The sequence below is a fragment of the Hesperophylax consimilis genome, chromosome 14, assembly GCF_061612785.1.
Source record: "Hesperophylax consimilis isolate HC1 chromosome 14, BYU_Hcon_1.0, whole genome shotgun sequence".
Classification (NCBI taxonomy): Eukaryota; Metazoa; Arthropoda; class Insecta; order Trichoptera; family Limnephilidae; genus Hesperophylax; species Hesperophylax consimilis.
This window is the reverse complement of record NC_142849.1, coordinates 24,471,714-24,487,120: the sequence shown is the minus strand read 5'-3', so window position 1 is coordinate 24,487,120 and position 15,407 is coordinate 24,471,714. Positions and strand designations below refer to the sequence as shown.

The window sequence follows — 15,407 nt, the reverse complement described above, 5'->3', positions numbered from 1 at the left end:
TTATGGGCTTGATATATTATAATAAAATTATCAATGAAATAGAATAGAACGTGCAGATTCTGAAAAGCGCCATCTAAATTTTTACACCTGAAACGATCTATGGAAATAGGTTGAAATATCGGATACATTATAAATGAAGGTAGCTTCATTATCGACGCATTTATCGACTGACATGGAGATGGCTCTGCCCTGCCGACATTGCCAAAATATTTGTTTTGGTGCTAATTTCATGGTGTCTTTCGTTACTCATATCTCCATGCTTTTGTCAACAAATAATACGAAATGTCATTATTATAGCATAATATTATGTCAAATTAAATTGATATCTAACACAAACGGATACTTAGCTAATCAAAGACATGGTGATGGTGACAGAATATCCGTCAGTGAATAGCGAGTCCTTGGTGCAACAGTATTTTTATATTTGACAGTTATATATGTAAACAAATTTCCTTTGAGTGATAAGTAATTCGTATTTCTGTCAGGAAAAGTTGTTTTGAGTTTTTTTTATGATGGCATCTGACGAGTCTGGCTGGAGAAACACAATATTAAATAGTTTACACGAAAGAAACAAACTAGAAACCGGACTCTTTACGGACATTATAGCTCTCAGTAAGTAAAACATAACCCTATTTTTTGTTTTGATTTTGTACAGGTGAATTTTTAAGCTAAATCAATCATTTTGCTCAACTATATTGATCTGTTAGACTAAAAAGATGCTATTATATCTTCGATTGTATTCTGTTAATTGTGATTTATATTTTAAAAATGTATATTGTATCGAATTATAACTTTGATAAGAGAAATTTATCTGCCTTATCAAGTGGGAGAAAGTGGAACTGTAATTTGAATCACCACTTTCCTTATAAACCCGAATTTCTTGATTTTTTAAAATTATTACATTTGACATATTGCTTTTGTACATTTTATTATAAATACCTAATCTAATAAGTTAATATATATATTTTCAATTATATAATCCTGACTCTGTCATATTAATTTATGATAATCAAAATTATCTGCCTTTTAAATTTCATGATACAATAATAATATAGATGTTATATCTTTTAATGAAACAGCTGTCAATTTGACAAGATGAAAACCTATTAATAATTATTATATTTTATCATGGGACTATGTATTTGGTTACATGTTGGCATATTAAAGCGAAACAGCTGTCAAATCCATCAGATGACCCAATACTACTTTGAATTCTAGCTCATTCATTTCAAAGATCTGTAAATATATCTCTCATTTGGTTTTATGTCGAAATATGAAAGCGAAACAGCTGTTATGTTTAATCTGACATAATCTTAAAGCAATTCACTAAATGGTTTTTCCGTTAGCCTTCCCTATGTTTTTTTTAATATATTTTTTTGAACCTTGGAAAGACATACAAAATCAAGAAACAAAGCAAAATCAGTTTGACAAGAAAGCCATTGATGATTGGCAAACTCTGATAGGTGAAGACGCAAGAAGAACATGATGAAGAAATTTATTGATGCGTCTGTAAATTTGTTTGTACATTCCATTTCCGGTTCAAGATGGTGGCCGTTTTAATGTTTGAGTAAAAATTCTTTTTTCAATAATGAAATCTTCGTGTTTATTGTACCCTGCATGATGAAATGACTGAGCGATCAAAGTGATATTCAACTTACAAACATTATGAAGACGATGTAAAGACAACATGAAACTAAAAACAAAGGTTTAAAAACTACAGGCCGCTTCAGAACAGGAAACCTTAGTGAAGAGGACTGTGAATTTAAAAAAAAATTATAACTATATTATACTTTATACCTACATCATGTACAAACTTTGTAATTAAAACTAAACAAAAAAATTAATACAAATCTTGAAAGTGGAAATTAACCCATTTCCTGACATCTGATCTAGTTGAAACTCGGAACATAGGCTTGTTTTCGATGTCAATGCATTCTATCAACTTTTGGTGGCAATCACGCTCACACATGCGGACATGTATAATAATATTAACAATATATATAAAATAATAATAACACTGTAATACTGTTAAAAACAAGGACAGCATACCTACCTGACGCCTTTGCTCTAAGAATAGCAATCCGTTTGTTGAGAGAGAGGAATCTATCAAACAGACCGCCTGTTTCTGCATAGAGTCAGGGTTTTTTTCAGGTGTTTTGGGCCTCCAGACCAGAGGCGGCTGCTAAATTCAACATTAGGGTGTACTTCTGCATAATTTGTGGTAAAACTCACAAAATCTGTTGCGATTGCTCCTGTAAAATTACTGATTTGCAGTTAGTTCTTTACATAATATTTCACATCAAACTAATGTAATTTGGAGATGCTTTTGTGAAAAAATAAATGTTAACATTTCAGATAGCCGCCTGTTTGATAGTGCGAATTCCTTACGCGGAGAGAACCTCCAGCTTTCCATACAGAATGAAAAACTACGAACATCAAATGGAGGAGTGGGCGGAGGTAACTTGAAAATATATATTCTTAATTATTGGAATTACTGCCACGATTTATTTATTTAATTTATTGTTCTTTAGTGCTATAATTAATATTGTCAAATAAAACTGCTGACAAACTGCTTTGGAAGTTTTGCGGGTGTTTATAGTGAAGAATAAATAAATTCCAGCAGGTATGGGTGCCCAATATGCCATATTAAATTATGTGTATTTATATTATATACCTTAAAAGTAAAATAAGATTAAATAATTTAAAAAGTTATACCTCAAAGTATGTATATGCAAATTATAACTAAACAAAATAAAATTTTCGTTACTAATTACTTATGATTACTAACAACTTATTCTCAATAAGGAAGTTGAGTCCATTTTTTTATTTTTTTTTCTCAATGTTAGCATTCAAACTTAAATACGAGTATTTTTTTTTTTTTTTTTAAAGTTTGTTTTCATAGTTAAATTAATTCTCAAAGTTTGAATTTTATTAAGCCCGCCAAAACGAGCGGAATCCGAGCGGTAAGAGGCGGGGTGTGGGTGTGACGTCATTCAAACTGTTAGAACCACTTCGCTTAAACATTTTGTATGGAAAAAAAATTAATTCTTCTATAAGGAATTCCAGTAATTTTTTTACCAATGTTAACCGTCTATTAGAATTGATATTATTAAAAAAAAAAAAAAAAATTGATTAAGATTTCATAGTTAAATTAATATTTTAAGTTAGAATATTTGCTTTTCCCGCCCGGTACGGTATTGCCGTCGCTATTTGTTGACGTGCCCCGCGCCATTTCAGGACCGCCGCGCAGAAAAGTAAAGACCAAAAGTAAAATAACGGTTTACAGCCCAGTTCACTGTGAGACTTTTCTGGGCGGCGCGGCGGCCTGAAGTGTATCACATGTAATGTGACATTTATAATAATAAAAACTTCTAAGCGATGCAATAAACAACATATTATTATAAAGCACTATACGAATATGTATCTTTAGAAATCCATTTCATATAATAATAACAACAAATACCTACATATATTTGACAATAGATGGGAGCTATTTTTTTCTGTCTCTATCTCTATTATTAGTTTCTCCGGGAATGCAGCTGGTTTTCAGCAGTGCCTTATTATATGGTAAACAAAAGATGAAATATTTAAAAGCCATCACCACATTATAATATATATTATAATGAGTAGAGAATAATAAGGAAGTTGAGTGAAAAATATTTATATAAAAGGTATATAAAAATATACCTGGTAAATGTCAGATGGATAGAATTCGCAATGATTATTATACTGTAAAAATGTATTATATTTATCGTAATGTACAAATGAACACAATTAATAAATTGATATACTTACTTGGAAGCTTTAACTCAATGACCGGCTGTGATTTGACACAAATAAACGTTTGGCCTATACACCTCTCTCATCTAAACCGACCATCTCTCATGTAATAGAAAGAGATGCACCATAGGTGATCCGTTGTACGTACAAGTCACGACACATGTGACGTCAGAATTCTTTCGACCAATCGTGGAGCGTATTCAGTTTAGTGCTATTGAAAGCGTTTTCAAGAACGTTTAACTAATTCTAAGAATAATAATATAGAAATATATTTACATATTTAGAATCGATATTTTTTGATCTACATGAACATATTTTTTATAAGTCAAAATATTTTTCACTCAACTTCCTTATTGGGGAGGTGTTAGTTAAATAAATTAAAATTCTTTCTCTAACTCCACTAAGGACGGGTCGTTTCGGAAAACTTGAACAATTCTTCAAATTTCAAAGTTAAGTTTCAAGTTCTGTGAAAGATTTTTTAAAGTTCTGTTTTTATTTCAGTTCTGTCAAGCAACTAGCCTATAATGATATAATAACAGAACTTGAATAGGACTTTCACAGAACCCGAAAATGAACGTTGAAATTTGATGAATTGTTCAAATTCTCCGAAACAACCCGTCTTAAGTCATCACGAATGTAACACAACCTTGAATATAGCACAACGGATGTAATATATACATGTATTGGAATAAGTTTTAAAAGAAATAATTAAAATGCAGATTAAAAATTAAGAATGAAACTATTTGTGTCGTTTGAGCAATTATTGCTCGATGAATCATTATTTTCAACTTCCCATAAATCATTCTTAGCCCCATTCAAATTGTAATGTAAGATTTCTTAAAACCCTCTTCAATAGGCGTAGAATTCCACTTCTGCTTTTATTGGGATGCAAAATTAATTTAAATGAAATTAGGTGAAAACATCGCTATATTCGGACTAACGCAGTATTTGTACAGATGAAAACATGGAAAAATTGCATCCATTCCAATTAGGCAGTAGGAAAAATAGAAAATTAATTTACATCTTGCTACAAGCATAGGCATAGCAAGTTTTTGCCAAGAATGGCTTAACCCCAGCTTTAGCTAATTTTAGTTAGGATTACCAATCAAATATCCGTGTGACATATAACCTCTTAATTTATTCATATTACAAGCTAAGTACAGTGGTACCTCGACATACGAGTTTTTCGAGATACGAGCCGGCGAGTGAGTGATTTTTTGCTTTGAGTTACGAGCGAAATTCGAGATACGAGTTCGGTTTAGCAGGTCGGCCACAAACCTCACCCTTCGAGAGTTCTGGAAGGACCACTTTAATATCGCGATTTGCCTAAAAATTATCGATCAGGCCTGGCTGGGTGTTACAACGAGGACCTTGACCTCTGCATGGAAAAAGCTGTGGCCTGAAGCTGTAGCTGAAAGGATCTATGAAGAATTGGAACCCGGTATGTCAGTAGAGGAGGAGATTGTGTCTCTGGGAAAATCCATGGATCTAGAGGTGGAAAAGAGAGACGTGAACGAACTCGTCGAGGAGCACACCCAGGAACTGACGACTGAGGAGATACAAGAGTTACAGTCACAGCAGCATATGGATGTTATGCAAGAAATTGGTTTCGAGGAGTCAGAGGAGGAGGAGGTTATTTCTACAAGTGAGATAAAGGAGATCTTAGGAATGTGGGAGAGTTTCACAGTTCGTGGAAAATAAACACCCAGAAAAAGTTGCAACAGGTCGTGCATCTGATCTTTTTGATGACACTTGCCTAACTCATTTCCGGAACATTCTGAGAGGGAGGAAGAAACAAACCTCCTTGGACATGTTTTTTTCTATACGGCCTACAGGTGAAAGCGAGAAAAATGTAGCGAAAAAGGCAAAGACCAGATCTAATTTATTTATTTATTTACATTCTCTTTTTTGTTTTTGTACAATAAATATTTGTCATTTATAAATACGTTTTTATTATTCAAAACCATGTAACAAAAATAACTGGGGTGACATTTTGGGGGTTTGAACGGATTAATGGTAGTCTAAATGTTTTGTATGGGGAAATCTGAATCGATATACGAGTAATTCAAGATACGAGCAAGGTTGCGGAACGAATTGAACTCGTATGTCGAGGTACCACTGTACTAGACATTATAAAAATTCCTTTTTTTTTTTCACCACATAATTATTGATGAAAGAAAGCCAACGTAAACATGTTTTTATTTTATTTATACCGTTAGTAACATCATACTAATTAATATAGGTACAATAGCACCATGGGCCCATGGCCCGAGCCCTCACGGGAACTATACGTTAATGTCTCCACTCTATTAAAAAAAAAACAGAGTCAGATGGCAATGATTGCTACATTTGTGATTTGTACTGAGAGGCACGGCCTTTTTCAACACTAACTCAAACTAGTCTTCCCTTGAATGCACATTGCGCATACATAATTTTTTTGTTGTGGCATACAGTCAACATATTGAATATGTCATGTGCATCATTTTGCATATTTAGCTTGACACGTTATAGTCAGTAGGGCGGTCATAGAGGCGCACGCGGCGCAGAGATTTGTAGCTGGAATTTGGTTCATATTTATGAAAGTGTAGATTAATTTATTGCAATAATACTATAAATTTTTGTATTATTTATATTTTTAAGGTAGGTTTATTTAAGTGGGATATACAGACCTCTGAGACCAGCCATCGTTGCAGAGTTGGATGCAGATTTATTTTTGCTGTTTAATTCTAGGTCTTATCTCCGGGGCCAACTCGGAGCGGATCCAGCAGCTGGAGCAGCGTCTGCTGACGCAGCAGGAAGAACTAACCAGCCTGCACCGGCGCCGGGGGGAAAATGCGCAACAGATCATCAATCTCAACACTAAGCTGCAGGAAGCGGAAAAAGCCATACAGTTCAAAGATGAAAGGTATTGTAATTGTGTTTTCGAAACGTAATGTGGTTTAGACCCCTGGGAGTTCCTGATCTCGGGATCTTTTCAAATTGGCAACATTTTGGCCAGCGTAAGCTTGCGGGTTTTGCAAATGGCCAAAATGTGACTAAATAAGCTCCAGTGGTTAGTGAAAAACCCACATTTTATTATTAATATTATTGTTTCCTCTTTTTGTGTTTCATATAAAAATAATTAATAAAAATTTCAAATTTCATTAAGCTTTTTCACTAATTGCATTTGGAACCTTTGGTTTCATAAAGGGGTACATTTTAAATATTCTGTGATTAACTTCTAGACTTAAATATAAAGTAAATATGTTTTCTCTTTCTCATACAGTTTAGATCATATTTCTAAACATGACAGTAATGGAGACACAATGATTTCTATGAGCTATTCCCAAAAGCCAACAAATTGGACACGATTGTGTCTTGTTACATCGTAATTCGAATGGCAGTGCTGCAACAATGCGGCCCCTGTTATTATGTACCTTAACATCACACACTTATCGACCGGCCACAAATATTAACAATTTTTTTTCCGTATATCTTTGGTACTATGTGTTCACTATTTTCCAAAATTTCAAAAAGTTCTGTCCTCAGCATCCTCTAATAAATATTATGCTTTTTGAAATAACACGAAATTTCATTGTAAGAGACAATCCCATTAGTTACTGAGGATTTCAACATTAAGATGAAAATTTCCGCAATATTCCCCATTTCGGGAATATTCCTCAAAAATAAATTCCCTATTCCCTGGGAATATTCCCCAAAAATAAATTCCCTGGAATTTATTTTTGGATCACTAGTCATGTCTGAAAATTTGTCACTTATCTGTCCAGGTTTCTGTTTGAGAATGCGTCATTCCATCGTCTCTACCTATTGAAAACAGCTTGATGGTTCATTAGTTATTTTGAATTATTTCGAATAGCAGAATTTTCTTAATAATTACGAAAGGGCATGATTTAAGATAAGAAAAGGTGTCTTATCAGAATCTGTCTTCTTTTTACTTATCTATTTTGTTTATTTACTTGGCGGGGTTGGTAGTTAATATGTTAATGTGAGCCAACCGTTTAAATATTTGTTGAATTTTTGATTCTTATCTTTCTTTGACATTGAGTCTTAACCACACTGTCAAACTATGTCAATTTATGATAAACAGAATATAGAATGTTGCAAAATGGAAATGCTACAATTTAAATATACTAATCACAGCGAGAGATTGTATGTGACGTCAACGTATTTAGTATTTTCTGTATAGGAATAGGACAAATGTCGATGACGTCCGTACGAGCTATTGCAGGGACTACTTTAAATAAGATAATTTAAAGTGAATGGGCTTTTAACTCATTTTAATCACAAATACCTTACACATTTATTTAAGAACAATTAAAACAAACAGTGAAAATCACAGAATATTCTGAATTCTTGACAACTTTTCAATGATATGGAATAGTGGTCTTTGACCGAGAAGATACTAAGGACGGGTTGTTTCGGAGAATTTGAACAGTTCATCAAATTTCAACGTTCATTTTCGGGTTCTGTGAAAGTCTATTTAAGTTCTTTTATTATATCATTGTAGGCTAGTTGCTTGACAAAACTGAAATAAAAACAGAACTTGAAAAAATCATTCACAGAACTTGAAAATGAACTTTGAAATTTGATGAATTGTTCAAATTCTTTGAAACAACCCGTCCTAAGAGTATCTACCACTCTGAGCATGATATTATGTAGAGTGGTTTGATGGAAAGTATTTATTTCTTATTTTCGAGCTTGTTACCATTTTGAACTGAGCTATAACAAATTATGTACATTCTTGGTCAACCCCATGAATGCATTTCCATAGCAGATATGAGTCATCTCAAAATCCGCTCCGGAATTTTATAGTAATAGAGATGCACTACTTTTATTATTTATACCTAATGCCGACCAGGTTTGCCGATGAAGCTAGTAACTTCGTCAGGGCAGTATAATACATTACGCTACGGTTTTGTAAACCTATTAAAAAAAATTAAAAATAAATATAGTGTTTATTGTTTTATGGTTGTATCTGCTTCATATGAAAAAATTTAATTCTATTTGGTCGACAAGGAAAAACTGTATCTTAATATTATTCTAATATATTATTGTCATTTTGTCACTTGCAAACATATTTATTTTATCTGTAAAAAGCATATCGCAAATTTCCATGTATAATGACGTAATTCTGATTTTCAAAAATTATCGCTTATTTTTATTGTGAAGAATGTTTATTAAGCTGGAAAATGTAATAATCTTGTATTTCTTTATTATACCTTTTGTATTTTTTTATAACATTAAAGAAAGAAAAACATTTCTCTATTTATATACATAAGTAGCTATCCTGAAGAAACTTTATTTAAATTTTTTTTTTTATTAACAATATAAAGTTTTTTTACAGGTTTTTTTTTTCGATGTCTGTCTCACTAGGATAAACTTGTGTCGAGACAGACGTAGGATAGTTATAAACAGATTGTTGGGACGTACTTGACTTACTTTGACCAGTGATTTCTGACATTATTTCAAGTAAAAAGTGTAATTTAAATTCCAGTATCCAGTAACAATTGTGAAATTTTTTTGAAAAAAAAATTTCACAAGTCACCACTGATAACTCAGCCGAGTAACTGCCAAAGTATCGTATTCCGTCAAGTAGCCCCTCACATCGACCCTAGCTATCCAATTCCTACTGATTTTCAATGTTTTTTGTTGAAATAAAAATAAAAATAAATAAAAAAAAACACCGGAGATCAAAATATCATTTACGTTTCTACTCTTAAAAATGTCAGCAATCATTGGTTAAAGTAAGTCAAGTACATCCCTTAAAACTCTGTATGCAATTTTTTTATAAAATACAAACACATCTGGTAAGACGGTAGAATTTGTAAAAACATAATTCTACAAAAAAACAAATAAGTTATATACTACAAAAATAATGTTAGCCGTTGTACAACGGGCCACTCCGTATTTTAGGTTGGCATTCCAAGGGTTAAACTTACAACACAACGTAACTTCCTTATATTATAAATAACTTCAATAATAATACTGGCTTCCGCCAAATAATAAAAGTCCTCAAAATTAGTTCCCCATTAAATGTATTAAAATATCTCTTACTGGTTTGTTTACATTTGATCAGATTTTAGAAAATAGCCCGACAGCTGTGTTAAATTGTGTTACATAAATTCTATTTGACCCAGTTATCTTTTATGGACTCCTAAATAGATTTTAAGTGCAATGATCTCATTCTGATACAGATTTTTATATTCTTTATTACTGGAAGCTGTATAATTTATGCAAATCTTTTTCAGATTAAAAAATGTTTATGCACATCTTTTTTGTGGTTTGTTCATTGCCGTCTGAGTTTCTTACTGTAGAATTAATCCAGCCAACATAAAATAATACAATTTCGCAAACAGGTAATGTGATAACTTTGGTGAAGAGTGTTTGTAATGAAATTTACACATCATTCTGACGTGTTATCTTAACTATAAAGCAGAAAAAATCTGTTTTTTTTTGAAGCAACAAAAATTTATGATTTTTTTATTGTTATACCATACAGTGGTCTCCCCGAAGCAAAGATATTAGAAGAACGAGATATGCTATGTTGGCCGCCGGACCGTAGCCGGAGTACTACCTAATTAGGGTACTTTGAACGGTATCGGGACGTGTACGCACAGAAATCTGTTCTATGTATTAGTGCGGATACCTTAGCGCAAGCGAAGGTGTGCAGTAGTATTGGTGAACAAAACCGGCGACACTCGGCAAAACAATTTCACTCAGTACGAACTGCGCATAGCACATCTCGTTCTTCTAATATCTTTGCCCCGGAGTCAATGAATGTGATGGTGATACATTGTAAGACTGAAGAAGCAGGGAGATATTTAGTTTTATTTTATTTTATTAATTATTGAATTAGTTTGTATTACGTATTCGTACAATACAAATTAACATGCTCAAGATTATATTTCATCTTAATAAATAAAAATTCAGTCTGCGCATGTTTACCCTCGCAAAACTCGAAAAGTAGTCGACCGATATCGCTGAAGGTTTCAAAATTTGTTCTTATTAGTGCCTGGAGTGTTTAGAGAGTGGTTTGAATCGTAGAAGAATTTTGGGACGCCCGAGAAATACTTAACGCTATATCTCTGCAATGGAATGAGGTACTGGGTCGAATTAAATTCGATGTAATGTAGTTTTTTAACAGTAAAATTGTGGTATACAGTATTGAATGGGGAAGAAGTCGAAGACACCCGAGAAAGGCCTTAGCAATAGAGAAGCAATGCGGGGTCCACTAGTTGTTTATAAAATTATAATTTTTTTTTTAAATACATTAATTCTTCAGACTTTTAGGCATCTCATCATGCATGAGTAAACATACATCATACATGAACATACATCATAAAGGAGGATAAAAACTGTTTTTTTTGCAATTGTTTTCTGTTACATAATGTAGGTATCTTATTATTTAACATATTTGTGTAATGCACATTTGTGAAAAATAGTCCACTTGTTAAAAACAATTTCATCCGAAGTATTTTGGCATTTGGTTTTTCGTAATTTTATGTATAAAAATAACACATATATAGCAATCCCTTTTTTTGGAATCCATTTTAACTTTTCACTCTTTTGATTAATTTTTGCAAGGAGAATATTAAATATTAAAATAAATATTGTTGTATCCAAAATTGTTTTTTAAGACACTCAATTTTTAAGCTATTTTTGCTAAGAAATATTCAATGGCTAAAGACCCAAAGAGCATGTAAAAGTTATTATTAGTATCTTTAAATTTGTACCGCTTTATACAATATCCCTGCTCATTGTCGATTATGTATTTATAGTAAGAATAGATAATTAAATTCACAAAATTAATTGTTAATTACAGCCTATCGCACGCGAGAGTTAGCATTTCATCCCTGGAGCTGGACGTGTCTCGCCTCCACACCAGCCTCAAGGAACTGAAGAGCTTGGAGCAGCACCTCCGGGATGAACACCAGGCCCTGCAGATCACCTGTGCTGCGTTGGAAGAAAAGCTAAGGAAGGCACAGGTAAATAATCCACTAATGCTTTTTAATTCTTCTTCAAATTCAAATTTTTGTATTTTTTTCCCGCTCTTCTCCACAAACGTTTTCCACTGACCCGTTGATATGGGTACTGCCGCCTTGGGAACCGTTTATTGGATAACCAACACTTCTACCATAAGTCGTTCGCTAGGTTTGGTGTCCACAGGGTGAAGTCTGTCCAGGTCTTGGTGGCAGATGCGTCTGCCCACCAGATGAGTGGCATATCTTATCGAGAGAGGCTGGTTGAGGAAGACCCTTTGACCTCTCCGGCCGAACTCTATACCCAACGCTTTACACCGCAGTTGAAGGGAACGTAACGAACCACTTCAATACATACTCACAAGCAGAGGGATTCATCTAGTCTGATTAGTATCTTTGCGTTAGCAATGGGGCTCACAATAATAATATTTATTCACGTATCCGTGGATAGTTCAGCGCCTTCCAAAATTCCTGCAGATTACCGGAGATTAGTGACAAAATTCTTGCATTAAATGCAGCGACAGTGAAATGTCACCAACATATTCTTCCCAACTATTAGATTAGACAGGTCGCGTGTAAACGAATGTACCGCACGTCACACAATACGTGTTGGACGTGAATGTGGACGAATGCCAAGTTTTTCGTCACTTAACTAGGATTATCCTGTGAAATAGTATAACGTATTTATACTTTATGTGTTATTGCCGTCACATGTGGGTGCAGTATTTGGATGATTTATTGAAATGTACAGTACATACACATTTACAGAGGAAACAGAATGATTTATTTATTATAATATTTGAAATTATTCAACTTGTTAATTTAATTATTTAAATGCAGGCTTGTTACACTCTTAATCTATTATATTAGGTATACTTAGTGCATTATTTTTCTTTTATTTTTTTTCTCTTTCATATTCTTTTCTACCTCTGTTTGTTAGGTATGTACTCCTTTCTTTATTTATTCTTATTGTACTTGTGCTCTTTTTATTTATTTGTAATTTTTGTATATTTTGATTACTATTAATTATCTTATATTTCTCCTATTTTTTTGCACAAGCTTTGCTCTTAAAAAGGTTATAACATGACTTATAATAACAAGAAATTGTCAATTTCTTTTTAAAAATGAAATTAACTTTAATATAGTTTAATTTAAAAACATTAAATTAAATTAACAAATTTAAATTGCTTAATTTCTCTAAAGCATTAACAGATTTGCAACTAATCTGACGTAATAATAATATTTACATTGACAAACTTTTACCAAATCCTGTATCCAAAAATACATACGAGTACGTATATCCTAGGTGAGAACTAATATCGACCTACAATTCATAATAACATGTATTAATGTTATTGTTATTTATGTTATTTTTGCTATATATATAATATGTTTTAATGTAAAGTAATAAATAAATAAAATATCGCCCAGGTTAAAGCTTATTTGCCTGGGCGATAGAGATACCAGGTTTTAATTAAAATTTGCTTGATTTGGCTTTAACTGTGTTTAGTGACCAAACCCGAACAGCCCGGTACTTAACAATCTCGCCTTCCTCATCTCATTCTCCTCCCCACCCCATTTAGCCTCCAACATATTCCGATTGAGGATGCCGTAGTCCCACTGGCTTTGAGAAATTGTAACTCTTATGTGGTATTTTACAAAGAGCAATATTCTATTAAAAACATATCCTTTTGCTTATCCCGTCTAGAGTGGAGCACCAACGCTATGAGCTCCTAAAATAGTTTCAATAATCCGTTTGGTAATCCATTAAGTGTTGACCCACCCACGATATTTTCTCCAGAACTCTTGGCAGACAACCATTTCATATTCAACTCTGTGTTTTTTAGTTGGTTGCATTCACTCGGCAGTTGCAGTCACGTTTCCGTTTTTTACCAGAATTTTTTTCGAAATTATTTTTCAAAACCTTGATATGTTATTTTTTCATTAATTAATATTTTTTAATTCAGTGAAATAAATCAATTTGAATCATGTTTGAAGTAAGTGATTGTGATCGCGTTGGAAGGATTAAGAAGAAAAAGGTATTATTTTTTGGTCATATTTTTTCTGTTAGTGTTACATTGTATACCCTAATGTGTGCCATGTTTAACGTTTATCTCAGATAAATGTTAATTAATCAAAACTAATTTCTTCCCAAACGTATTTTTCTCTTTTGTCATTCGAACTTTTACTATAAGTCCATTCAAGCATTCAGTTCACTTGATCGTACCATTAAATCTTCTTAGAAATGTGTTTTTCCCTACGTCTATTATCTATGTATATTATTTTGCTATTTTGCTCCTTTCTTCAGCCGTTCTGTCTACTTGCCCAAATCACCTAAGCGCCCATTTCTTTATCTTAGTTTATACTCTTCCTGCTTGGAAATAAGAGTTTGGAAGTATGTACTTGCCTATTCTGACCTTATTATGGTGTGTATATATCACTCTGTATTTAAACAAATATCTACTGTAAAGCAGAAAATATGTTATCTGAAGCTTCAAAACCCTCGAACAGTGATCTCTGAAATCGTATAATTGGCACATAATTTTCTGTCTGGACTTTTTAGGTCATTGAAACTATTTTCAACTTGTAACTTTTTCAAATATGAGCTATGGAGTCTTGAAGTATCCATTTAATTGTTTTAAATAATTAGACATGTTCCTTTTACGATTATTCAAAAATACAGCAGTGTTGATTGAAGCTTAAACGAAATTCGGTTATTTATTATTATTTCAATGAAATGGCTTTGGCCGTGTTTGGCGACCAGATCTGAATGAATATCCAGGTACTTCCCCATCTCCTTCCCCTCCAATTGGGGATGCCGTAGTCTCACTGACTCCATATGGAGTTGAAACACAAATTATTAAAGTAGAACATCTTTGATTAAAATTATACTTAATGTTTAAGTTTAGTAGGTATTTTGGCCTCAAATTCAAATGTAAGCAATGTTTTATTAGTATTAAAAGCCCACCCAACCGTTCCTCTAATGATGGAGAATGCAGAACTTAGATAACAGGGGATTGAACCCGGGATACTTTAGTGGGAACCCGACACCTTTGTCGTCTCAGCTACTAACCGTTGCATAATGTTTCTTTTCAGGATGAAAACCGCCAACTTGTCGAGAGACTTATCAAATACAAGGCAAAGGATGCTGACAAGATGAATGAAGATAATGAAAATTTCCTAAAGTAAGTCTGTTTCCTTTTCATTAAAATCTCTTTTTGTTTGCACTCACTTATAGAAGTATGTAGTAATTTATACTATTTTATTTAGCTTGACTACCCATGTTAATAAATAGTTTGCCTGGTATTTCAAAAGTAGATCAATATTCATTCATTATTAACAATGTATATTGACAATAAATTATTATTCTTGTCCACTGATAAATATTCCAACACATTGCTATTTCTTTAATACCTCTTTGAAATATATACATTATTTTTTTGAAGTTCATTAACTATTAAAATATAATTTGTTTTGGATTTTTAAGTTTCCATATAAAAACAATAATTATTGTTTTTTTTATATTATCTTTCAATTATATTTTAGAATTCCTCTTATAAAACTGATATATTAATTTTTCTGCCCTAACAATATACAAATTTCAGCATCAATCATTTTCATTTTATGTTTTGCGCAGTTTTTAGATAA

The 15,407-nt window shown here is 32.6% G+C and overlaps 1 protein-coding gene across 3 annotated transcripts in view; it reads left to right on the top strand.

The window, feature by feature from the left end:
- Positions 1-211: 211 nt before the first annotated feature.
- The window catches only part of Atg16 (Autophagy-related 16), a 419,651-nt gene continuing 404,455 nt past the window's right edge, over positions 212-15,407 (top strand). For all 3 annotated transcript variants that reach the window (XM_089639326.1, XM_089639325.1, XM_089639324.1), the window contains exons 1-5: positions 212-612; positions 2,356-2,457; positions 6,511-6,685; positions 11,603-11,765; positions 14,856-14,944. In XM_089639326.1, coding sequence (XP_089495452.1) covers positions 510-612; positions 2,356-2,457; positions 6,511-6,685; positions 11,603-11,765; positions 14,856-14,944 — 632 coding nt within the window. In that variant the 5' untranslated portion in view covers positions 212-509. The remainder of the gene's footprint in view (positions 613-2,355; positions 2,458-6,510; positions 6,686-11,602; positions 11,766-14,855; positions 14,945-15,407) is intronic.